The sequence below is a fragment of the Cladophialophora immunda genome (genome assembly GCF_000835495.1).
Source record: "Cladophialophora immunda strain CBS 83496 unplaced genomic scaffold supercont1.1, whole genome shotgun sequence".
Classification (NCBI taxonomy): Eukaryota; Fungi; Ascomycota; class Eurotiomycetes; order Chaetothyriales; family Herpotrichiellaceae; genus Cladophialophora; species Cladophialophora immunda.
The window spans coordinates 8,071,334-8,092,840 of NW_015622541.1; the positions used below are offsets into that span (position 1 = coordinate 8,071,334).

A 21,507-nucleotide genomic window follows, 5' to 3' on the forward strand; every position below is an offset into this window, starting at 1 on the left:
TTCTTGGTTGGCTACGGGCGTTCGTTATGAAATCCATAACGTTATGGCCTGCAGCTACGGCACTTTGGCATGTTCGCTTGTCGGGAGGTAGTTGTCGTCTTTAAATCCAGACTTGACGTTGCTAACGGTGGTGATAATCTTCCTGGATCGAGGAGACGAAGTAAACGGCATAGTACAAAATCCAGGAAATTCACGAGAGCTTCTATTGTTCCTGGGGTCTTCGGCTGTTGTTTTTATTGATTCCTGAAGAGTTTCGCTTGAACCATACTGTCTCCAGGTTGGCTGTTCAGGATATTATCTTTGCCCCATCACCATCATCCACTTGAGGCTCCGTTCGTCTTCTTCAACTTCGCTCCAGCTCTACGGGGCGATGGCGGAGAAGAAAGGTCAGGTGAAGCGCAAAGCCGCGCCGCTGGCGATACCCCAGCCTGGCGAAAATGCGGCAGAAAGGAAGCGAGTGCTCAACGTCCTCGCCCAACGACGATATCGCCAGAGGCGAAAAGAGCACATCAAAAAGCTCGAAGCCCATGCAGCAGACGTGAATGGGGATGCCAACGTGTTCTATGGCCAGGGCCCTCCTTCGCCTACGAGCCCAAGCGCATCATCAAATGCCGACGGAGCACATACAGACACTGGTGGTCAAGTATTGCATCCAACCTTCCAACCATCAGACATGTCGTTCGATGACGGTGCTTGTGATTACCCGGTCGAGACGGCGGCGGAAACTGTAACGCTCCCTACCCTGTCGGATGCCTTTGCTACGTACGACGCATATTCCTTCGCTGGTATACCTACTCAAGATCAGGTACTCTGGGATACATCGGTACTGCTTCCTTCATTGCCGAGCACACCGCTGTCATCATCGAAGCATACATCTTCGAGCGAGAGCGAAACCTGGTCGCTAGCACCTCTCCCGGTAGACCAAGGAACTCCGGGGACCGGTCAGACGACGCCTCAAGGGACCTCGATTTTTGATCAGGAGATGACATATTCATTTCCCGACGAAGCACACTTGGAGATGGCCGAGCTTACCTTACTGCGGGGGTGCATGGCAATTGCCAGACGCATGAAAGTGCAAGACATCATATGGTCCCTGACCTCAACGTCGCCGTTCGCCGATTCTTCCACCAGCCTGACACAATTCAGTTACCTCCCGAGTAATTTGCAACCGACGCTGGTCCAGATGACTATCCCACACCACCCGGTCATTGACCTCCTGCCATGGCCGTTGGCGCGCGACAGGATGATCAAAGTGTTGTCACAGCCTCCTCAGTTTCGACCACCGGGGGCGGCCTCTCCAACGGCCCTGCTAGACTTTGTATATGACCTGGAAGACAGCGCAGAGGGGGTAAGAATAAGCGGTGGTGATCCCTACTCGGAGATGAACTGGGAAGTGGGCGAAAAGGTGTTCAAGTCGTGGTGGTGGATTCTCGACAGAGATATCGTGAAGAGAAGCAATGAACTGCGTGCTTCAAGGGGGGCGCCGATGCTAGGGAGCGGGAGTATTCTGGGAGAGGTGGTATGACCAGGGCCAGGGCAAAGAGGTTGGGAGAGGCCTTCTTCCTCTCTATGAAGTAATAACATCCATCATCATCTGCAATGATTGACACGGTTCGTTGCTATCTTTGGATCGTTTCCAAGGATATCGCGTATTCAGACAGGGTTGCATCCTGGAAGGCAGGCAGGCCCCTGTCCGCTCGTTCTTCGCTATCGTGACCGAAAACAAAAGCCATCCCCGGTCTCCGAGCATTGGTATCAGTACGTACGAGTAGGGAGCATTCACCTGCTCGCATCTCGAGTACCGGCGCTCGACAGGACTCGGTCATCCACGCATGCATGCCTCGCACCCTGCGGACACGTGCGGGAGGTCGGGCCGTTAAGCTTTTGGTCCATGCTTTTCCAATCTCCCCACTTCTCGTAGTTGTACGAGTATGCAGCGCCTGTCCTTTTCTCTTCTTTGCGGTTGTCGAATCTCGACTGGGTGCTCGTGAGGGCAATTTCACGCCAGCCACCAAAGCAACATGGCGGAGGTTAGAGCGGCATGGTGTGGTCGAGGCGTTCGTGTTGCATAATGCAATTTCGGGGCCATGCCTTCGCCCCACGAGTCAGCTCCATATCATTGGAAGCATACGAGAAGGTGGCTTTCGGAGGATTGGGCGCGGACGCGAGAAGCGAGCTCCGACTTGAATCCCCCGCCCTGCATTGTGTTTTTTTGGTGTTTTCATCATCCTTTTTCTCCTGTCGTCCCGAACAAAGTCTTGCGCGAATCATAGCCCGTGCTCTTCACGTGGCGTGTAGATGTTCGGAGGTTGATGTCTCCCAAGGTGCTGCGTGGCAATAGGTCAGCAACGACGAGAACAGAGCCTCAGAGCGCCAGAGCAAGCGTGAGAACCTGATACCTTCGGGGTCCTTTCATCATGATGCTGCAATTCTCCGACGAGAGGACCAGTTGGATTTGGTTACCGGGGACGAGCTGCTTCTCGTGCTGACCGGGTCTAGCCTCTTGCAGCAGCCTTCTGGGCCTCGTTAGCGAGGGTTCTCCTTGTCTGTTGGAGCCGAACTGGCGTTGGACTCCTTATCTGCCAGGGCTGAGCCATCGCAGGCCTGCCCCATTCGGCAAGATCCCCTGGTTCTGACAGTGACAATGCCATGTCGTGGAGAGTCTGGCCTTGCAGTCGTCGCCCTGCGCTATTCTGTGCTAGGCGAGCTGGACCCGTCGGTACCTGCATGAGGCTGCAAGTTTGACTGCATCGCGCAAGCAGCTTGCAGAGCTAGCTTCGCCCGTCAGGTTGCCTCTGGCACCGCCCTTTGCCGTGCAGGGCCATCAAAGTCCCGAAGTCCAGCTTTCTCGTCTGCGTACCGAGTACACCAGGGCAGCCCTCTTCCATCTGGGATTCCACAAGTTAGGTCCAACCGTTCCCAACTTCGTCCATTCTTTCCTTCTCGCTCGTTACTTTCTTTTCTGTTTGTGTGTGTTGATGTGATTTCGATACTTCCACAATCCTATCCCAACGGCCACCGGCGCGGAGAGGCCATTGACCTCGACAGTACCTCGTCGATTTCGCTCATTCCGGTTCACGATGCGTCGGTCCCTCGCTCTCTTCCTCGGCCTCGCCGCGCTGGGATTTGCCCAGGAGGGTGGTACTGCCACGACTTCGACCGACTCATCGACGACTACCCCTACGGATTCAGTCACTACTGCCCCCGCTACCACATCTTCAAATCCAAGTTCCAGCGCAGGTTCGAGTAGCTCGACAAATGCCACGAGCACGACGCAAGGCCCCATAACACATACGGTTGCAGTGGCTTTGGTATGCAACGCTCCAAAGAGGGTCGTGGCAAGGGTTATAACTGATACATTGAGTAGGGAGGGTTTACGTTCGTTCCCGACGTAACTCTGGCCGAAGTTGGCGACACGATCTTGTTCCAATTCTACCCAACAAACCACTCCGTCATTCGCGCTGAATATGGTTATCCTTGCATTCCATACGAGGACACGGGCGTCGACAAGGTCGGATTCTTCTCGGGCTTTTATCCTGTCGACGCAATATTGCCCGACCCGCCTCAATGGTCGATTCTGGTCAATGACACAAACCCCATCTTTTACTACTGCGGCGCCCCAGGATCGTGTATATCTCATCAGATGGTTGGGGTCATCAATCCCAATGCTACGACATCCCTGCAACACCAAAAAGACCTGGCATCGGAATCACAGTTCATGTTACTACCAGGTCAACCTTGGCCCGACGAGAGCGAGGATCCTTTCACCACGTCGTCCCCAGCTCCCAGTGCGTCGCCGACTGCTTCTTCCACCGGGTCGGCATCCGCCAGTGCAACCAGCGCCAGTGAAAAGTCATCCTCCAGCTCAAGCCTCTCTGGCGGTGCAATCGCGGGTATTGCAATTGGAGCCTCTGCCGTTGCTCTCGCGGCAGCTGTCGCCCTCTATCTCTGTGGCCGTCAATCTCGCGCTCGCGGGTCCAACATCAAACACATCGACGACCGCCCCAACACGGGCCACGCTACTCAGGTTTCCTACAACCCACAAGCGCCGCATAGCCACCTATCTTACATGACCGATCCGACCAAGCATATGTCCATGCACAGCAGCGTCGTGGGCATGGCACCCTCACCAGCCCTGCCGGGATACGTGCCTTCACATGATCCTAACATGTCACCCCCTCTGCATCCCGCGTATCCGATGCCAATGAGCGACTCTCTGAGTCCCAGTCCGATGGCGCCAGGAAGTGATTTCGCCTTACCACACAGTCCGAGCCCGAGTCAGATGTACGCAGTCCCAGCGTATAGCAGCGGTGTTCCGCATAGCACGTAAGCATGGATAACTACCAAAACGGGCCCAGGAACATAAAAAGCTAACTTTATCAATAGGAACGGAACCCCTGTCCACTCCATGATATACAGCGCCCCGCCACCGCCGCATGTCCATGAGATGGCGGCTTCGGAGCCTCTGCCCCATCCCCAGTCACCACAGTCCCAGGGGGATGGGATTATGGGCTTCATTCGGAGGTCAAGCGTTAGTAAAGCCGGGGGCGTAGAACGGTACGGGTGAAGAGCCACAACGTCGCCATCTTCCGCTTACCGTAGGTGCTGGGGCTGGCGATTGAACCGGACAAAGAGAAAAAAATGTAGGCTATTTAGCAATGTATTCTGGGTGGAAATCTACTGTTGGGTAATTATGGCGCATCGATTTTTGACGGATATCTGTGTCAGATCAAAGCATGAGGAGATGAATGTCTAAAGGGCAGTTCCTAGAGGCGAGCTAGGCGTATTTTCCGAAGGGGTGCAAACAGGCTTGGGACGAAAATCAAAAACCTGAGATTAATACGAAGCATCAATGGCCACATTGGTTCGGGCCACATTGGCTTGACACAGATCTAATTTCATAGATTCCTGTTGACGTGTAACCGATGGCGACCGACAATCCAACCACAGGACTCAGTACAGATCTTGGGCTCTTGGGGCTCCGATGGCAGTGACGGGTTCGATCTCCGTCTCAGGAATCCTGAGACCCTAGAAGTCCCACCGTCAATCCCTTCATCCTCCGCTTCAGCAGGTCCTCTTCGCTGCCGAGACTCACGAGGCTCTTGCTTCGGCCAAGATTGTCGGCGCCCTTTTGCTTGTCTTCCTGCTTCCGCCGGTTGTTCTCCCCTTTCGTTGCTCCATTGGGCCTCGCCGCCGCCGACGAACTTGCTTCTTTGCCGGAGCTTAGGCTAGACATGACCAGTGGTGCATCGTCATCCATACTCTCTCCCGTCGGGGTCCTTTTGTGGTGCCTCGTTTCGGTTGTCGTGGCAAGCTCGAGCGAGCTGCCCGAGTCGTGCGTGAACGTTCCCTGTCTCAACCTGCTTTCAATCGCGGGGCCCTCGAATTGATGCGGTGGCCTTGCGAAAATCTCTTGGATCCACTTCCCACAGCGGAAGATGTGTTTCCAGCCCTCTGGAAAGATGCTGACGAAGGACACAAAGCCGTGTGATATTCCCGGAATCAGGGTCACCTCAACATGGTCCTTCTCATTAAACTCGGCCGTCGACTTCTCTAGGCCAACCTCTTGTCGTTCACGGAAGAGATGGAGTTTCGCTTGGCGTAAGCGACCGGCGAAGATGACTGTGTCATCCACCAACGGGTCGCGTTCGCCGGTCAGGAAGTACGTTTTGGGAAACTTCGCGAGGAGCCCTTCAGAGGCGACAGCGGGACAAAGCAAATGATCTGTTGTAAAGTCGGGTCGATGGTATGGCCCCACGTAGAGGATGATCATTGCACGCATCATCTCCGGAGTGAGGATCCGGTCGCCAAAGTAGGAGATGATGCTGGAGACGGCCAGTCTGGTTTTGAGCGGTTGAGGCTTAGAGAGCGCGACAGCCTGCTTTTGGGCTTCCACGTCGGTGTTCTTTCGGTCAAGGGGCATTTCCTCTTGGACAGGGCTCTCGACTCGAGGGGCGAAGAAATCGTGATTAGGGTCGTCCTCGTCGTCGCTCATCGGACGTGGAGTTGTTGGAGTATATCGGCGATCGATATCCTCACTCTTGCGCTTGATAAACCGCTCGTATTTCTTCGCTGTCCGCGGGTTACGGATCAGCGCCATTTGATCGTCCGTCATCCAGCTGCCAATGTTGAAGTCCAAGGCCGGGTACAAGAGAACCAGTCCAGCAGGAGTCGGCAGGATTCCTCGAGAAGTGCTGCTCTGATTCGACTGAATCACCATCAAAGTCGTGCCACATGCCAGATTTCCACCTGCGCTGTCGCCCGTGATCACGATCCTTGGGCACGTGTCCGGTTTCATCCCGATACACCGGCCTCGAGTTGCCACGATCTGAGTGTAGACGTCAAAGCACTCATTCAGAGCGTACGGGTAAGGATATTCGGGCGCCTTGCGATAATCGAGACTAAGAATTGGCAGCCCGGTTCTTCCGGCCAACGCAAGCAACTTGTCATCACTTGTCCTCGGGTCCATGGCAACGAAGCCTCCTCCTGGGATATCTAGAACCACGTTCTCCTGCTTCTCCAACTCAGCGAGGGAGCCGTCGAAGTACATCCATGCAACTACGGGTTCTTTGTAATGAGATTGTCTTGGGCGAGGGATGCGAATCCGCCGCGGCTTGTATTTGGTGAAGCGAGGGCGTAATAACGCCGTGAAGAACTTCAGGTAAGGTGTGGTTGGCTTGTTCCATGCGACTCGTAAATGATCGACCGTCAGAACAGCGCGAACTTTGCGGACTTTTTCATCCGCTTGCTCTGCCGAGAAGAGATAGTACACAGAGAATATGATTGAGCATAAATCCCTGAGGGCCTTGTTTCTAATCCTCATAGCGCTCCAGAAACCAGCGTCCAGAGCCGTGGTGATCCATGTGGCTCGAAAGTATGCTCTGTTGTACAGGTTTGCGAGGGGTTCGGGGGACTCGAGGCCAACGATCTTCGCAAAGTTTCGGCATATGTAGAGCCAGAGGAAGGTCAAGACAATAGATTGCCAGACAGTGAATCGTTTCGAGAGGCGCTGGGAGATGGATCGAATGAGTGGAGGGCCATGCTTATCGCCTCTTATCCTGTCATAAGCAAGCGATCTTCCAAAGCAGAACAAAGAGATTACCTCAGAAGGTAGAGTGACCAGAACGAGACAACTGCGAAGACCTGGACTTTGCGGAACTGAGACGACGGCCGGCCCAGCACATGATCTGCCCACTCTGATCAGCGCAAAGGACTTCACGACAAGGGCGGTTCTTAAGCAGACCTATCATACTTGAGATTCACTGGGCGCCAGAGACATCAATCATAGATTCAAAAGGGAAGTCGAATGCAGGGCAGTCGGAGAATGCCACAACAAGACAACGCCATTCCAGAGCACGGACAACTACCGAGCTTTTGTCCGCATGCAGAGAATGGAAGAGAAAAGGAAACACGGTAGAGTTCTGGAGCAAAAGCATAGAAGGCCACCGGCTGACAAGGAGGCACAGAACCTGTGACCACTGCCATCGCAACGAAGACTCCTCTGACGTTGTAGCCCCGGAGTCCGGGTGGCTGTGGCATGCTCAGGTACCAGAAACGGCGAGCGAGGATGCGGAAACCCACGTTGCGGGCCGAAGGGCATGTGAAAGTTTGGCCATCAGGTGACGCACCGGCATGTGAAAGCGATACCGAGTATAGTCGACACACAGATACACCAGCTATTTGTACTCCAACTAACAAGTCGAAAAGGGGTATTCGCTGCATTAATGTGCCGATTGTCTATTCCACAGCCTCGTCCATATTTCTTGGGAAAATGCCTCCTGGGTGTCTGTCCCGAGATGAATTAGTATTTCCCAGACCCAAACCCGCATTCTCGTCCTGTGGGAATTTGCTGCACTATCACTTTAATCTCCGCGTCTCCCAAGATGATCATGTTGCTCCTGCTGCATTTTGAGATCATGTCTAACCAATCCAGGACTCTAAGAGTCATAAGAGAACTGGCCGAAATGAGGTGGACCGTCTGATGCGGCCTGGTGCGTCCCAATGCACATAAAAGATTTTGCATGCTGCATTGCGCCCGCTCTCGAGGATACTCCAATGTGGGGGTTCTGCGCTGAACTCTCATCGTCCATATTGTCTCAAGGGTGACAGTATTAGACGCCTTCCTGTTCAACGCCGTCAAGAGAATGGTAGATGATCTCTAATCCAGCCTGTCACTCCTCCACTGTTTCCACCATTGCGACTCCCGCCACTGCTCCCACCTTGGCCTCTTGAGCTATGTCGTCTCAGGTCACTGAGAGTGCTTGCATGGCGATGGGTTTCAGGGCGTTCCACATCGTAGTCATGTCTCCTGCCGTAATATGACTCTCGGACTTCTCGTATCGTGCGGGGAGTCTCTGGAATCGGCGCTGGGTGGTATCGACCGGCTTCAGGGCCATAGGCACGTGGACTTGATACTGACGATGCTCGCCGGCTGTGTCTCCGTCTTGAAGGTCCCGGCCGCAATCGATCTTCCGGATCCGTGATGGGTTTCCGACAGTGGGGGCAGGTATCATGTTCTTTCAGCCACGCTGTTACGCAGTCACCGTGAAACCAGTGATTGCATGGAAGGACAGTCACCTCGTTGTTCAACTCAACGTTGTCCATACATATTGAACACTCAGCCTTCCCTTCTTCGCCTAGCATTTCCCGGTCGACCTTCTTCTTTTTGAGAGACAGGATGGCTTCCTCTGACGCAGGCGGAGGTGCGGTACTTGCATTGTGTTGCTCCATGAGCTGTGTCATAACCCGGTCAAAGGCTTCTTGACTGTACACCATATCGCCAGTTCGAGCGTTCGCGGGGTTGAGCATTTGATGGAGAAGGTCAAATGGCAAAGGGGGTTGGCCTCCTCTTCGTCTGTCGTCAGGGTCTGGACCATGAAGCCCTTCTGGTTGCATTGATTGCAAAATGAGGGAGAAGAGACTGCGAAAGATTCAGCACAAAATCACCACCGTGCCTATGAAACATACTCTTGCAAACCCGCCGGCTGCAAATGGAAGTGAGGGTCATCCAATCCGCCTGCGCCTTGTCCTCGCGGGAATCCGAAGGGGCTTAGAGGGACAAAGGGAGCAGGCATGCCTCGATTATGTAGTTCATCCAGTCGGGTAAGCAATTGCCCCATCTCATCAATCACTTCATGTAGGTCATCTACTCGTACATTGCGCCCATCGCCCCGCCATGAACGGGTGCTGAGAACCATTCTCCCACCTCCACCGGTGGTTGTAAACTCGAACGTCGTAAAGTTGGTTCCATCATCGTCGTTCGCATCTTCTGCCCAAGGATTATGGCTCTGTAGCCCAGTGTGATCATGCAGGTCTCCGGTAGGTGGTGATGGCGGGTCGACGGGCAAGGGCAGAGAGGGCGGTCGGTCTAAGTCGTAGGTAGACGGGGCTTCGCCGGGTTCGAGCTGGTGTGTCGTGTTAGCACTGACTTTCCCACGGGTTGGTGAGGCTGCATACAATCTCAGTGAAATCGCCTTCACATCGGGGACAGGTGAGTCCTCCGTGCGCCCGATCCCATTCGTTCTGGCACTGGTGACAAAAGACTCGTTCACCTTGTATTCTTGACATGACGATGGTTTGAGGTCGATTGAAGGCTAACTTGAATGGACAGTGTGGTATTTCAGGCGCACAGATGGCGTGGGGACAAGGCTGTCGTCATGCGCAAGCTGGGTGTGGCGTGGATATGCGGCACCGTGCGTTTCGTATGGTGGTCTGGGGAAGAGTGGCGTCCCCTGCGGGAGAGCGTGGAATGTGTCGTTGCCTAGTGGTGTCGATCGCACAAGGACGAAATATCCTTTCTAAGTGGACGGAGAGGGAACGGGCGAAATGATATTTGGGTTATTGATGAATCAAAAGATATCAGATAATTGACCAGAGAGCCCAGTAGGTTTCCGTTGTCTGCGTGTCACCGGGGCGGGATTGCATCACCTCCAGATCACCGGCCTAGGTTATCGATAAAAGCAAACTTGTGCCTGTTCCACTTCGTAGTAAACTAGAGCGCGAAGTAATTGAGGATGAAATATTGCCGACTTGTCTTCAACCCTCAACAATGACCAGACCCATCCGATCACTGGGTTGGCTTGTTCATATGCATTATTCGACGCCGTTCCAAGTCATTCTTCCGGACCAGGCATTCTCCTTGCCCAGGCAATTATCCTACACAGCCCCAAAGCAAACGCAAAGGCCGAAAACACGTTGTCACCTCTTTCGCGACCCTCTCATTAACATGCCTCCAACGATGCCCGCAGCAACAGCGACGCCGCCAATGATTGCAACACCCATCAGACCCTCCCTTGATACCTTGTCATCGATCAGTTGGCGCAGGCTGGCGGCCTGTAAATTTCCTGGTTCCTTGTCTAGTAACAACTCGTTATATCTCCTCGCTTCAGCATAGTTCCCTAATTTGTAGTTTCCCAACGCCAGATAGTATAAGCATTCCCTTCTCCTTTCAGGAGTCGTTTTGAAAATGTCAGAAAGTAGCTGAACACCAAGTTGTTGCTCGCTTCGCTGGTTCGATTTGATCAAACCCTATCACCATCAGTTTGGACATTTGTATTGGCCGGTCAGGGAATAACTGTACCCATGCATAGTTGAATTTCGTCTGTACCCCAACATACTCGCCTTCCTTCTCGTACTGGGCGCGCAGAACTTGTAGTTCCGCCGGTTTGAGAGGGCTGCAGGCAGATAGAGTCAGACCTGTCATCCACCGTAGTCGAATGTGACCACCAACCTTTCTGCGTCTGCGGCGTATGGTAGATTCGACGGCATCGCAATAGTCAATCGGGCGTTTATAAGGTATGCGCAGGATGGTGAGGCAGTGATAGCATTCGAAATAGCGATTTCGGTTGGGAGCCTTTTGAGCGCAATTGGAGTTGCAGGGTCCTGTGGCTCAGCAAACGACGCAGTGGCTTAGGTATGACGTCCGCCATAAGGGGGCCTTCGTCAACTCCCCAATAAACACCCTCGCAAATTGTAGGCAGCCTTGGGAGGTAACTTTTGGCTGGTTGCTCCCCGCGACCAATGTCAACAATAGATGCACAAACTAAATCCTGTCAACTCCACGGCCACTTTACCATTAACCACTGTTTTTTTTTTTGAGGCCAACATCGCCCAAAATGCTTCTCGACGAGGATCCAGCTACTGTAAGTGACCCAGCTTGTCAACCTCTAGACCATCCTGACGCGATGCAGCTCATCCGCGCTACAATTTCCAACTTCAACATTGCACCCGACAAAGCCGCGCTGTCGCGCGTTAATGACTCGTTATCCACCCTACAACAATCCCGTGAGCTTCGCATTCGAGACGCAGAGACTGCGCTGAGAAAATTATCTCGCAAATTGGCCACGCTTTCCTCTCAACATCGCGAAGTGCTCTCTAGCCATGACAGCGGCAGACATGCCAGTGAGATAGTACAACTCGATACCAAGAAGTTCCGGGTCGCCAAACAGGCCTCGGAGGTAGAAGCAGAGAGCGAGAGACTAGAAGCCGAACTTGAGCGATTGAAGATACGACTGTGCTCGTTGGAAGAGCAAGGTGTCGAGGGTGACGAGAATACACGGCAAGCCCGGGAGGTTGATGATCCCACCATGTGCGTTGGCTGCCACAAGATGCAGGAATCTGTGCTGACCTAATAATAGATTGCGTCTTTGGCTATACAGATCACTCGGCATCGCGCTGGAGCAGGACGAGGCAGGGAACTACAATAAGGCGACAATTGCAAACACGAAGAAAGGCGATGTGCATGTTGTCAACATCGATCCCAAATTCTCGAAGTGGTTTTACGCAGACTACTTCTGGCAAACGATGCAAGGCTGATGTTCACGACCCGTCACGAACTTAATGAGCACAAAGCGAGGAGTCTTGGTCTGGGAACAATTGGGATGATTTTGTCTTTAGCATGAAGGTCGTTTGCAATTCCGAAATACACCACTATGTCAGGATGGGTGAAATGGAAAGCTGTCGTTGCCCAAGCTCCAATTTGAAGTTGTTTTTGGCTGCTAGATCTACGTCGATACCTTGGGTCCTGTTCCTGGTTTACAGCGCCAGACTGAACATCCTGCTTCGTCCAAGTACTATACAACTACACAAGCACCATTGCAGCCGTCCTTGAGTCAGTTGGCTTGGATACCACCACTTGCGCTGCTGAGAGTCTGCCTCAATATTTTATCTCCATTTTATTGCCTCAACTAGTCCCGGACGTGACACATTTCCCCTCGCACAAACTGTAGATGATCTCTGACAAACGATTGAGATATAATCTGGAACCTGTTCTCGGTGTTATTTCTGGTATTCGGTAGATGTGGTTGATATCGCGCTCGCGCGATAGGGCGGCATGACCAGAGCCTGAGTTGGTGATTGTCAGGGCTCTGATTCGCCCAAGAAAATATCAGCGCGGGCGTCGGGAAAACTCAATATTCCTGTTCCGGCTACGCTTTTCTAGCTGCGACAAGCCCAAGATCATTCAATGCATAGGACCAGTGTCGACGGACTCCTCGACAATGCCGCGCAAACCGTCGACACCGCTCAAGGTGAAGAAGAACCTTCTGGGTGAAGTTGTAAGTACAGATGGAACTCCTCTCTCGCCCAAGTTACTGACTGCTTGCGCAGAAAATCAGACAGTCATGGAACAAATACAACCTCTACAACCTGGCACGACAGATGCCTTACTCGGGAAGATCACATAACTTTTTCAAACAAAAATGGACATCAAAATCCCTGGCGCGAAACTACCATGGTGAACATATCCGCGAGAAACAATGGCTGCGAATGTTCGACAGGAGGATTCGGTCCGTGGTACCTATGGATGCAGAGTACTTGGCTTCCAATGATGGCTCTCTTGAATCGGCTGGTCGTGGATCCGGGTTGGAGGCAAGAGGGAAGCAGAAGACCGCAACACCAATACCATACATGCAAATGACCTTTGCACCGATGGAGCGGAGATTGGACACGGCCATCTTCAGGGCCATGTTCGCCAGTAGCGCTCGTCAAGCCAGGCAATTTGTCGTACACGGAGCGGTCAAAGTCAATGGCAAGCAGGTGAGGCTGATATTTCTCGTTTTCAATGTGGCAGTCTTAACGCGAGAAACAGATGCGATACCCGGGGTATCTGCTCAACCCTGGAGATATGTTCCAGGTTGAACCGCAACGAGTTATGTGGGCGACAGGAGCACCCAAAGTCCCGCTAAAGGCGACAAAGAGCGAAGACGCTGGAGAGGAGGATACTACTGGAGAAATATCAGCAGAGTCTGCCGATGAGGAAAAGGCCTCTGAACAAGCTGCTGAAGATGATGTCGATGTTGACAGAGATCCTCGGGAGGTGCTCAAAGACCTACGAGCCAAAGCGAAGAGCATCCTCGCGACATCGAAACGAGATATTGGGGCGAAACGGAAGCAGGACCTTCGGGCGTTCTCCATCGCCATCAAAAAGCTGCTGTCACGATCCGCATCATCGACAATCCTCACAGACAGTCTGGAAGCTCAATTTGCGGAAATCCAACACCAGCTAAACATCCGGAAGGAAAATCAAGACGCCGGCGTGAGCAGTCTGCCTTCTGAGCCAAGTCCAAAGACAGGGACAGCGGCCGAATCGGTTGCCCCAGAACCTAAGGAGGAGACTATCCTGACCGACGCCGATTACAACGAGCTCTATGCAGCACTTCGCTCTATGCATGAGAACCCTGTCGATGACTCCAAGCCTTACGCTACTCCGTGGATGCCGCGTGATTACATGAGTGTATTTGCCTTCATCCCTCGATTCCTCGAAGTCAACCACAACATCTGCGCGGCAGTATACCTGAGACACCCCGTTGCAAGACCAGGCTTGGCCGAGGTGCCCAGTCCCTACCAAGCTGAAGTTCATAGTACAGCCTTCGCGTGGTATTTGAGACGGAGATAAAGGTCTAGCGTGAATGCTGAGACGGACATTTTGTACTACTACAGGCACTGCTGCATGGCGATGGGGGCTGGATAGACTTGTGTACAATGAGAAAAGTGTCTCAACCATAAACCGGTCGTCTTTCGAATTTCTAGGCATCTCTAGCATCTATCTGCCTAGTATCTACTCATGAAAGTCTTACAATTACAGGAGCGGGTTGGACCGGTACTCTGGAGCCGATTCGCCGTTGATCTCTGGTTTCTTCGCCTGCTTCTCCTTTTCAAGGTCCAGTTCGGAATCCTCCAACTCGGCCAGGTACTTCTCCGCCTCGAGAGCCGCTATGCATCCGCTTCCGGCGCTGGTGATGGCCTGGCGATACCGTTTGTCTTGCACGTCTCCGGCCGCAAACACACCCGAAATGCTGGTATAACTTGTGCCCGGTTTTGTCAAAATGTAGCCGTCTTCGTCTGTATCCATTTGGCCCTTAAACATTGCGGTTGCTGGATCGTGGCCAACTGCGTAAAACAGTCCATTGGCTTCCAGAACTTCCTCTTCTTTTGTGACCACATTTCTGACCTTCAGATGTGTCATAAGTCCTCGCGGTTTATCTTCTCCCTGTACCTCGACTGCGACGTGGTTAAACTTGACCGTCACCTTTGGATTCGCCAGCAATCGTTTTGCCATGGTTTTTGAGGCTCGTAACTTGTCCCTCCTTACCAGCACAGTGACGTGGGAGCCGTATTTTGTCAAAAACATGGCCTCCTCTGCGGCAGAATCACCTCCTCCGATCACAACGAGCGGTTTGTTGCGGAAGATGGGAACGGCGCCGTCACAAACTGCGCACGCCGAAATCCCGTTCTGCCAATATATCTCCTCGCCAGGCAAATGTAACCGTCTCGCATTTGCGCCGGTCGCAATGATGACCGCATCAGCCGTGTGTGCAGGCTCATCTGATTCTCCGTCTTGGTATTCTCTCCATAAGCGAAACGGACGTGATTTTAGGTCGACCCTTGCGATCGTTTCCGTGATGATCTCCGTACCAAACCGGAGGGACTGTGCTTTCATCTCTTCCATCAACTCTGCGCCACCAATACCCTTGGAGAAGCCCGGGAAGTTCTCCACGTCGGTAGTGGTTGTTAACTGGCCGCCCGCCGCGGTGCCACCGGCAAGAAAGCCTTCATACATGATGGGCTTGAGCTCGGCACGGGAGAGGTAGATCGCAGCAGTATGAGCGGCAGGGCCGGAGCCAATAATGGCGACCTTGGTATGAGGAGGCGCCATGGCGCGCAAAAGAGAGGTGGAAAAGCTCGCTTTAGCGGGTGACTGTTGTTTTTCGATGGAGACCGATGCGGCGGCAAGGGAGAGACTGAGGGACGAGCGCAGAGGCCGTGAGATGCGGTGCAGCTTCGAGTAAAACAGCTTGACGGATGAGGAAGAGAATGCGCGGGAGACTGGGGAGGAGGGAGTTTTAACGTTTCCGAAAGGTTGAGGGAGAGTAGAAATTCCAGCAACGTCGATTGACAAATTGTGAGAAGAAGTTCGTGTGTTTGGATTGCAAATCGCCAGAAACTGTGGCGGCCAGTGGCGGCGAAGTCGGGTCGAAGCGAGCCACCAAAAGCTGAGAGCTGGGGCAGCTGCCGCTGCAGATTCCAGGGGCCTCGAATTCCCTCGCAGCAAACACCATCTTTGACCTGCCCTTGATCACGGCATCACCTATCCATCTGGTCGGTCGCCCTACTTCAACGCAATTGGTAGCGTCAGCGGCTGTTTTACGCTTCTTTGGTTCTCACCTCGTCCCTTACGCTGCCCCCCTCTCAGCACATGGGAACAGCTCTCAAAGCAATTTACCCTATGACACGGTAGATGGTAATGGGTTTGTTCAGTGCACTTTTCCATCCCAAGAAGCTCCCCATGCTCGTGGTCACCCTCGATGCACTTGGAACATTGTACAATTTCCGGCACCCGGTATCTGTGCAGTACCTCCAAGTTGCTGAGAATTGCGGTCTCAAGGCCAAAGTCGATCTCCAACAGCTAGATCGCTCGTTTAGATCTTCCTTCAAGCATTACAACGCAGCCCATCCCAACTATGGCAAGAAGACACTCGCGAGTCCTGAGGAATGGTGGACGAAGGTCGTCAACCGGGCTTTCGGCAATCTTGTGGAAGGAGGAGAGGCGACACTGCCAAAGGATTTGGGGTCTGCCCTCTATACACACTTTTCCTCCGGTGCTGCCTATGAACCTTTTCCCGACGTGAAGCCTTTTCTCCAGAGTATGGCTGCTCTCAAGAAACAGTTTGCCGATCCAGAAGGACCCCTCGTGGCAACTGGGATTGTCACAAACTCCGATCCTCGAGTCAGGGCGGTGTTACAGGACATGGGTTTCCGCGTAGGACCTTCGACCATGCCCGATTTCGAAAGTGTAATGAAAACACACATGAATAGCCTCCGCGACCCGTCCAAAGTGTCTTTCGACAGTCCCTTCAGAGACTATTACAGCCTCCAGAACGACTTCGATTTCCTTTGCACGAGCTACGACGCCGGCGCGGAAAAGCCACAGGAGAAAATCTGGCTGGAAGCCCTCAGGCTTGTGTTCCCGATGCCTATTTCTCGATCCGAACAGAACTGTGAGCCGGCCTCCAGCATAACGGAAGCATTCAGAAAGGTGTCATCGGCCATCAGCCATCAGTCCGACATTTCGAGGATGCTGCGGATCCATATCGGAGACGAGTACTCCAAAGACTATGTCGGCGCTGTCGGTGCTGGCTGGGAAGCTCTTCACCTCGATCGAGAGGGAAGTGGTGCCGAATCGGCGAACGGTGTCAAAGTCGTCCAGTCCCTCGACGAAGCTGCCATGGTTATAAATCTGATGGCCCGAGAGTATTTCGTTCAAGCTGAAGACTGACAACCCTGAGACCTTGTATCCGCGACTGCCTGAACTGCTGCTCATAGTTCCAATCCCGAGATGGAATTGCACCCGCATCCATTGGGCCGGAGAAAGACGCACACCCATTGAAGTATCGTCAATTCTCCACGTCAGCGGCTCCAGAAGAGCCATGGCCCAATGAGAAGATACCGCAGTGGCATGCTTTCTGCAGCCTGCTTAGAGCTTCTCCAGCGCTTCATTGACATCACATTCTGTTCCAACACCCATCGAGATATTTTGTACTTGGTGACCTCGTGCCTCAGCCCTTTGTGAGAAGTGACCGGCAATCTTCAAACACTATCCAAAAGACATGGAAGAGGGCAAGTTCGACCACCTTCCGCTTGCCAACAAAGGCCCTCTCAAAGTACCCCTCTACGGCCGCCTACTTCTGGACAACCCTTTCTACAACAAGGGGACATGCTTCACCTCACAAGAGCGTCTGGATTTCGGGCTCAAGGGCCTCCTGCCCACCAACATCCAAAACCTCGATGAGCAGGTCATGCGAGCCTATCAACAGTACTGCAATCAGCCAGATGACCTCTCCAAGAACACCTTCATGACCTCGATGGCTGAGCAGAATACCGTGCTCTATTATCGTCTGATTCAAGATCACCTACGGGAGATGTTCAGTATCATCTACACTCCAACTGAGGGTGATGCAATCGAGAATTACTCTCGAATCTTCCGCAGGCCGGATGGTTGCTTTTTGAGTATCAAACACCCGGACGAGGTGGAGGAGCGATTGAGTAAATTTGTTAGAGAGAATGACCCTGACGGAGGGGTCGACTACATCGTTGTTAGTGATGGGGAAGAGATCCTGGGAATCGGCGATCAAGGGGTTGGAGGCATCTTGATCAGCGTGGCCAAGTTGGCTCTGATGACCATCTGCGGTGGATTGCATCCGGACCGAACCCTCCCAGTCATCCTCGACACGGGAACGGATAATGAAAACCTCCTGAACGACGACCTCTATCTCGGCCATCGGTTCAGACGTGTTCGAGGCCAAAGGTACGACGAGTTTTGTGACAAATTCATCCGCACGGCCAAAAAGCTTTATCCAAAGGCCTATGTCCATTTTGAGGACTTTGGTCTTCCTAATGCCCGGAGGTTGCTCGACAAATATCGCACCGAGTTTCCCGTCTTCAATGATGATGTTCAAGGGACGGGGTGCGTCACTCTGGCAGCGATCATGGCTGGCTTGCATATCAACGGGGTAAAGATGTCGGACTTGAGAGTGGTTGTTTTCGGAGCTGGGACTGCTGGGTGCGGCATCGCCGAACAAGTCCAAGCGGCCATTGCCACCCAATCCGAGAAGAGCAAGGAAGATGTTGCGAATCAGATATGGTAGGGCCTTTCCTTGATCCACGAAGAAGGGACTGACTGTTGCAGGTGTGTTGATAAACCGGGTCTGCTCCTTGACGACATGGGAGATACCCTCTCAATGGCACAGAGACCCTTTGCACGCGAAGCATCCGAATGGCAGGGCAAAGACACCAAATCCCTCAAATCGGTCATCGCCGAGGTCAAACCTCATGTCCTGATCGGGACGTCCACAGTCCCCGGCGCTTTCACCAAGGAAGCTGTCCAGGAGATGGCAAAGCACGTCGAACGGCCCATAATTCTCCCCCTCAGCAATCCTACACGTCTGCATGAGGCCAAGCCAGAGGACCTCATCCACTGGACTGATGGTCGAGCTCTCGTTGCTACAGGCTCGCCGTTTCCGCCTGTCAAGCACAATGGCAAGGAGATCGAGGTGGCCGAATGCAACAACTCTGTCTGCTTCCCTGGAATAGGCTTAGGTGGCGTCTTGTGTCGAACAAAATTGGTGACAGATAAGATGCTCGTCGCAGCCGTGACTGCACTGGCCAAGGAAGCTCCTGCTATGCGTGACCCGGAAAAGGCCCTTGTTCCAGGCGTCGAAATGGCCAGACCAGTCAGTGTCAAGATTGCAATGGCGGTTATTCGATGTGCGGTGGAGGATGGACTGGCGCAGACGACGGACATTCCTGTCGACTCTGATGAAGAGTTGCAGGAATGGGTGGAGGCGCAGATGTGGGATCCGGTCTACCGACCTTACGTGAGGCCTTGATGTGGAGAATACAGTCCTTGTCCAGACCTTCGAGGTGGGAGAAAGCCTCGATTTCGCAAGAGGCGTTGTACAGACGTGTAGGCTCCATTTGGCACTCTTATTCTCTTAAATACACCTTTGAGGACACCCATGACACTGAACGAATTTATTTTGCCGCCTTGCAACCGAATGCTCGTGCACAGAAACCCCCAAAGCGGGCTGTTCTTAACCGGGGACTCGATCAAGTTTCCTTTGAGTAATTGAGAATGTAAGGGTGAGAAGTTGCAGGAGCACATCCGATATTGTCCTCACCGTTCGCAGCTCAGGATTGTACGCTTGAGCGGCATGAGGAAGACCTTTTTACTCGCAGAAAATCATCTCTGAATTCAAAAGTAGTGACAAGAATATTCTATCCTGTGCGTTCTCGAAACGAATTTCCGATGAAGGATACAATCATTGAGAGCCGGGCGACCCTGACCGGGAAAGCCTTGTTATAATCTTCAGGCTATTTCCCGGGTCACTGCGGCGATATCAAGGCTTCGAGCCGCTCGATCACGACATCGTCGACCTCGAGATATCCACCGGCTCTAGTTTCCGCTCGGCGACGGTTCGAACGCTCAAAGGGAAGCCTCAACGCATGGCCTGGAAGGGTTGGAGTGGTATGGAAAGCAGTGATGAGATTCCCCACCTCTCGCTTGAAATCAGCCATAGGCCTGAACTTGGCTGGGTCGATTGCCATGATGAAGTATCCGAACTCTTCCAGATTCGGCGGCAGGGCAGGGGAACCGGCCAGGATCCCCAGTAGTTGAACCGCGATAGCCAAACCACTCCCTTTTGCACCGCCCCAGACTGCCAGGGCTCCCTTCAGCGCCTTCTCAGGATCGGTGGTCATTTCTCCGTTCTCGTCGAACGCCGTGTCGGGTGGTAATTGTTCATTTTTGCGCATGGCCAGCATCACCTGTGCATGAATGATTCGAGAGGTTCCAATGTCGTAGATAATGGGGACGCCATCAGTGGGGACTCCGATGCAGAAAGGGTTGGTGCCAACGAGAGGTTTGTATGTGCCTTGCGGAGCCACCCAGGGACTGCAGTTCGAGGCGATGATGGTCACAAGGTCCTCAGCTGCAGCCATCTCCGCATAGTAGGACAGCATGCCGGTATAGTATGTGTTGTTGGCTCCCACAGCAGACACACCACAAGCCTTGGCCTTCTCGATCGCCACCTTCGTCGCCTTGTGGGCTACTAGATAGCCCAGAGTGTCCTTGCCATTGAGCTGGGCTGTTGTGGGCGACTCCGATGTCACTTCGATGCCAGATGATGGCGTCTTACCGGCCAGTCTGTCGGCAATACTCAGGATCCGCGCGAGTCCTGCGATGCCGTAGCCTCGCAGCTCGCTGTCAAGCAGATGGTCACGGATAGTGGGAATGTCTTCTTCCTGGTATCCGATCTCCCGCAAGGCCCGGTCTGCCAACTGCTGAGCTTCCTCGAACGCGATTTTCATCTTGAAGGCACACAGAACACAAGAGAGAGTCAGGATTGGTACGAGGCCGTCTGCAGGGAGATTCTGAATCCTAACACTACCACAAGTTTTGTGAATAGACGGTGGCAGTGGTCAGAACCGAGGATACAGTCTGCGTCGGATGATCAGATCAGATTTGGGGAAATTTGGAGCAAGACAGGCTTGGGCTCCACCGAGACTCATTCGCGGCGCTGGACATCAGCTTTTCTCACTCACATACATACTCCAAATCTCTCGAGGTCCTCTTCCTAGTATTTTTCCGGGTTTCAAGAAGGAACGTGAATATCGTTCGACGAGAACGTGGCCCAGCGGAACCGACTAGCATACATTTATCCTCACTGTTGTCGCAGTTATTCCTCGCTTCGAGCGGCCAGCTGAACGACGCGGTCGGCGCTACACAGTGCAGTTACTCAGTGACATACACGAGAGCTCGCCGCAATGGTCGAGTCCCCTGAGCAACTGTTAGCCCAGCGGAAGGGGGTGTTGCGACGGCTAGCAACCTCAGAAGACACCACCCAAGCCTCATGAGACCTATCGCCAGAAACCCAGCAGCCAACCCTTTCAACCTCTTATCCTTTTCTGCACACTTCCATGTCCTCGGTTCGAACGGAAGCCGGGATGCCCTGGTGGCTTGAGGTCTGCTCGATGTATATTGTCCGCTCATTCTCATCCATTTCGCCTCGTTGAAGTTGGTAGCATCTGAGTTACCAGAGCATGATCTGAGGCAATAGGCTGAGCCACAACACGGACAGATTTGGGGGAATGTACCGAAAGTTCCACTGGTTCAGCTGCGAAATGGCGTGGGCGAAACTCAACATAGGGTTAACCAAACTTTGAACCCACTCAGGCGTATATATTTCAGAGCGCTACAGTCCTCGAGTCGTAAAAAGATGCCACAGTTGATGTCCGTACGTCTACAGCCGAAACCGTCGCGATCTCTGCAGTCACGAAAATCGAACTCCAGGATGGTTGCCCTGTCAACTTTGACCCATCTAATCAATGCTACGAGCATTTCTATCACGAGCGCGACCCAACCTTCTTCGGGAATCATCCGATCCGGAGAAAACCCCGCCGGTAAACTCCTCTCACGAAGTATCATACCGGAAGGCTGTTACGACACAGTTC

At 53.1% G+C, this 21,507-nt stretch overlaps 11 protein-coding genes across 12 annotated transcripts; 6 read left to right on the plus strand and 5 right to left on the minus strand.

The window, feature by feature from the left end:
• Positions 1 to 370: 370 nt before the first annotated feature.
• Positions 371 to 1,531, plus strand: PV07_02369 (uncharacterized protein; the record flags this gene model as incomplete). The annotated part of the gene is made up of 1 exon (XM_016388972.1): positions 371 to 1,531. One exon carries the CDS (start codon positions 371 to 373, stop codon positions 1,523 to 1,525), a length of 1,155 nt encoding a protein of 384 aa, XP_016255900.1. The 3' UTR covers positions 1,526 to 1,531.
• Positions 1,532 to 2,799: 1,268 nt separating this feature from the next.
• On the plus strand, positions 2,800 to 4,945 carry PV07_02370 (uncharacterized protein). Its single transcript, XM_016388973.1, has 3 exons — positions 2,800 to 3,311; positions 3,368 to 4,326; positions 4,387 to 4,945. The coding sequence occupies exons 1-3, from the start codon at positions 3,081 to 3,083 to the stop codon at positions 4,565 to 4,567; spliced, it is 1,371 nt and encodes a 456-aa protein (XP_016255901.1). The 5' UTR covers positions 2,800 to 3,080; the 3' UTR covers positions 4,568 to 4,945.
• PV07_02371 lies at positions 4,670 to 7,525 on the minus strand. Of its 2 annotated transcripts, XM_016388974.1 has the most exons (3): positions 7,244 to 7,525; positions 7,103 to 7,187; positions 4,670 to 7,052 (listed from the first exon to the last, which is right to left on the minus strand). In XM_016388974.1, exons 1-3 carry the CDS (start codon positions 7,248 to 7,250, stop codon positions 5,012 to 5,014), a joined length of 2,133 nt encoding a protein of 710 aa, XP_016255902.1. In that variant the 5' UTR covers positions 7,251 to 7,525; the 3' UTR covers positions 4,670 to 5,011. The 2 variants fall into 2 exon arrangements, with proteins under 2 accessions (XP_016255902.1, XP_016255903.1); XM_016388975.1 differs by having other exon boundaries at positions 4,670 to 7,187.
• Positions 7,526 to 8,136: 611 nt separating this feature from the next.
• PV07_02372 (uncharacterized protein) lies at positions 8,137 to 9,567 on the minus strand (the record flags this gene model as incomplete). Its single annotated transcript, XM_016388976.1, has 3 exons — positions 8,137 to 8,920; positions 8,968 to 9,404; positions 9,457 to 9,567. 3 exons carry the CDS (start codon positions 9,565 to 9,567, stop codon positions 8,137 to 8,139), a joined length of 1,332 nt encoding a protein of 443 aa, XP_016255904.1.
• A 630-nt stretch (positions 9,568 to 10,197) lies between these two features.
• PV07_02373 (mitochondria fission 1 protein) lies at positions 10,198 to 10,767 on the minus strand (the record flags this gene model as incomplete). The annotated part of the gene is made up of 3 exons (XM_016388977.1): positions 10,198 to 10,527; positions 10,580 to 10,673; positions 10,730 to 10,767. The coding sequence occupies 3 exons, from the start codon at positions 10,765 to 10,767 to the stop codon at positions 10,198 to 10,200; spliced, it is 462 nt and encodes a 153-aa protein (XP_016255905.1).
• Positions 10,768 to 11,086: 319 nt separating this feature from the next.
• Positions 11,087 to 12,184, plus strand: PV07_02374 (uncharacterized protein). Its single transcript, XM_016388978.1, has 3 exons — positions 11,087 to 11,141; positions 11,190 to 11,587; positions 11,637 to 12,184. Exons 1-3 carry the CDS (start codon positions 11,115 to 11,117, stop codon positions 11,812 to 11,814), a joined length of 603 nt encoding a protein of 200 aa, XP_016255906.1. The 5' UTR covers positions 11,087 to 11,114; the 3' UTR covers positions 11,815 to 12,184.
• A 257-nt stretch (positions 12,185 to 12,441) lies between these two features.
• Positions 12,442 to 14,080, plus strand: PV07_02375 (uncharacterized protein). The gene is made up of 3 exons (XM_016388979.1): positions 12,442 to 12,554; positions 12,607 to 13,035; positions 13,088 to 14,080. The coding sequence occupies exons 1-3, from the start codon at positions 12,498 to 12,500 to the stop codon at positions 13,892 to 13,894; spliced, it is 1,293 nt and encodes a 430-aa protein (XP_016255907.1). The 5' UTR covers positions 12,442 to 12,497; the 3' UTR covers positions 13,895 to 14,080.
• PV07_02376 (thioredoxin reductase) lies at positions 13,972 to 15,417 on the minus strand. Its single transcript, XM_016388980.1, has one exon. It carries the CDS (start codon positions 15,152 to 15,154, stop codon positions 14,078 to 14,080), a length of 1,077 nt encoding a protein of 358 aa, XP_016255908.1. The 5' UTR covers positions 15,155 to 15,417; the 3' UTR covers positions 13,972 to 14,077.
• A 325-nt stretch (positions 15,418 to 15,742) lies between these two features.
• PV07_02377 (uncharacterized protein) lies at positions 15,743 to 16,774 on the plus strand (the record flags this gene model as incomplete). The annotated part of the gene is made up of 1 exon (XM_016388981.1): positions 15,743 to 16,774. The coding sequence occupies one exon, from the start codon at positions 15,743 to 15,745 to the stop codon at positions 16,772 to 16,774; it is 1,032 nt and encodes a 343-aa protein (XP_016255909.1).
• A 331-nt stretch (positions 16,775 to 17,105) lies between these two features.
• Positions 17,106 to 18,884, plus strand: PV07_02378 (uncharacterized protein; the record flags this gene model as incomplete). The annotated part of the gene is made up of 2 exons (XM_016388982.1): positions 17,106 to 18,139; positions 18,185 to 18,884. 2 exons carry the CDS (start codon positions 17,106 to 17,108, stop codon positions 18,882 to 18,884), a joined length of 1,734 nt encoding a protein of 577 aa, XP_016255910.1.
• A 375-nt stretch (positions 18,885 to 19,259) lies between these two features.
• On the minus strand, positions 19,260 to 20,476 carry PV07_02379 (uncharacterized protein). Its single transcript, XM_016388983.1, has one exon. The coding sequence runs from the start codon at positions 20,362 to 20,364 to the stop codon at positions 19,381 to 19,383; it is 984 nt and encodes a 327-aa protein (XP_016255911.1). The 5' UTR covers positions 20,365 to 20,476; the 3' UTR covers positions 19,260 to 19,380.
• Positions 20,477 to 21,507: the final 1,031 nt, after the last annotated feature.

What these genes read in the sequence shown, in the direction of transcription:
- PV07_02370 (XM_016388973.1), top strand. Translation starts at nt 3,081, where the DNA reads ATGCGTCGGTCCCTCGCTCTCTTCCTCGGCCTCGCCGCGCTGGGATTT. An exon ending in ATACGGTTGCAGTGGCTTTG is followed by an intron (nt 3,312 to 3,367) that starts GTATGCAACGCT and finishes TACATTGAGTAG; the next exon opens with GGAGGGTTTACGTTCGTTCC. An exon ending in AGCGGTGTTCCGCATAGCAC is followed by an intron (nt 4,327 to 4,386) that starts GTAAGCATGGAT and finishes CTTTATCAATAG; the next exon opens with GAACGGAACCCCTGTCCACT.
- PV07_02379 (XM_016388983.1), bottom strand. Translation starts at nt 20,364, where the DNA reads ATGAAAATCGCGTTCGAGGAAGCTCAGCAGTTGGCAGACCGGGCCTTG.
- PV07_02374 (XM_016388978.1), top strand. Translation starts at nt 11,115, where the DNA reads ATGCTTCTCGACGAGGATCCAGCTACT. An exon ending in TCGACGAGGATCCAGCTACT is followed by an intron (nt 11,142 to 11,189) that starts GTAAGTGACCCA and finishes GACGCGATGCAG; the next exon opens with CTCATCCGCGCTACAATTTC. An exon ending in GAGGTTGATGATCCCACCAT is followed by an intron (nt 11,588 to 11,636) that starts GTGCGTTGGCTG and finishes ACCTAATAATAG; the next exon opens with ATTGCGTCTTTGGCTATACA.
- PV07_02371 (XM_016388974.1), bottom strand. An exon ending in TGGTCACTCTACCTTCTGAG is followed by an intron (nt 7,053 to 7,102) that starts GTAATCTCTTTG and finishes TGACAGGATAAG; the next exon opens with AGGCGATAAGCATGGCCCTC.
- PV07_02376 (XM_016388980.1), bottom strand. Translation starts at nt 15,154, where the DNA reads ATGGCGCCTCCTCATACCAAGGTCGCCATTATTGGCTCCGGCCCTGCC.
- PV07_02375 (XM_016388979.1), top strand. Translation starts at nt 12,498, where the DNA reads ATGCCGCGCAAACCGTCGACACCGCTCAAGGTGAAGAAGAACCTTCTG. An exon ending in AGAACCTTCTGGGTGAAGTT is followed by an intron (nt 12,555 to 12,606) that starts GTAAGTACAGAT and finishes CTGCTTGCGCAG; the next exon opens with AAAATCAGACAGTCATGGAA. An exon ending in TCAAAGTCAATGGCAAGCAG is followed by an intron (nt 13,036 to 13,087) that starts GTGAGGCTGATA and finishes CGCGAGAAACAG; the next exon opens with ATGCGATACCCGGGGTATCT.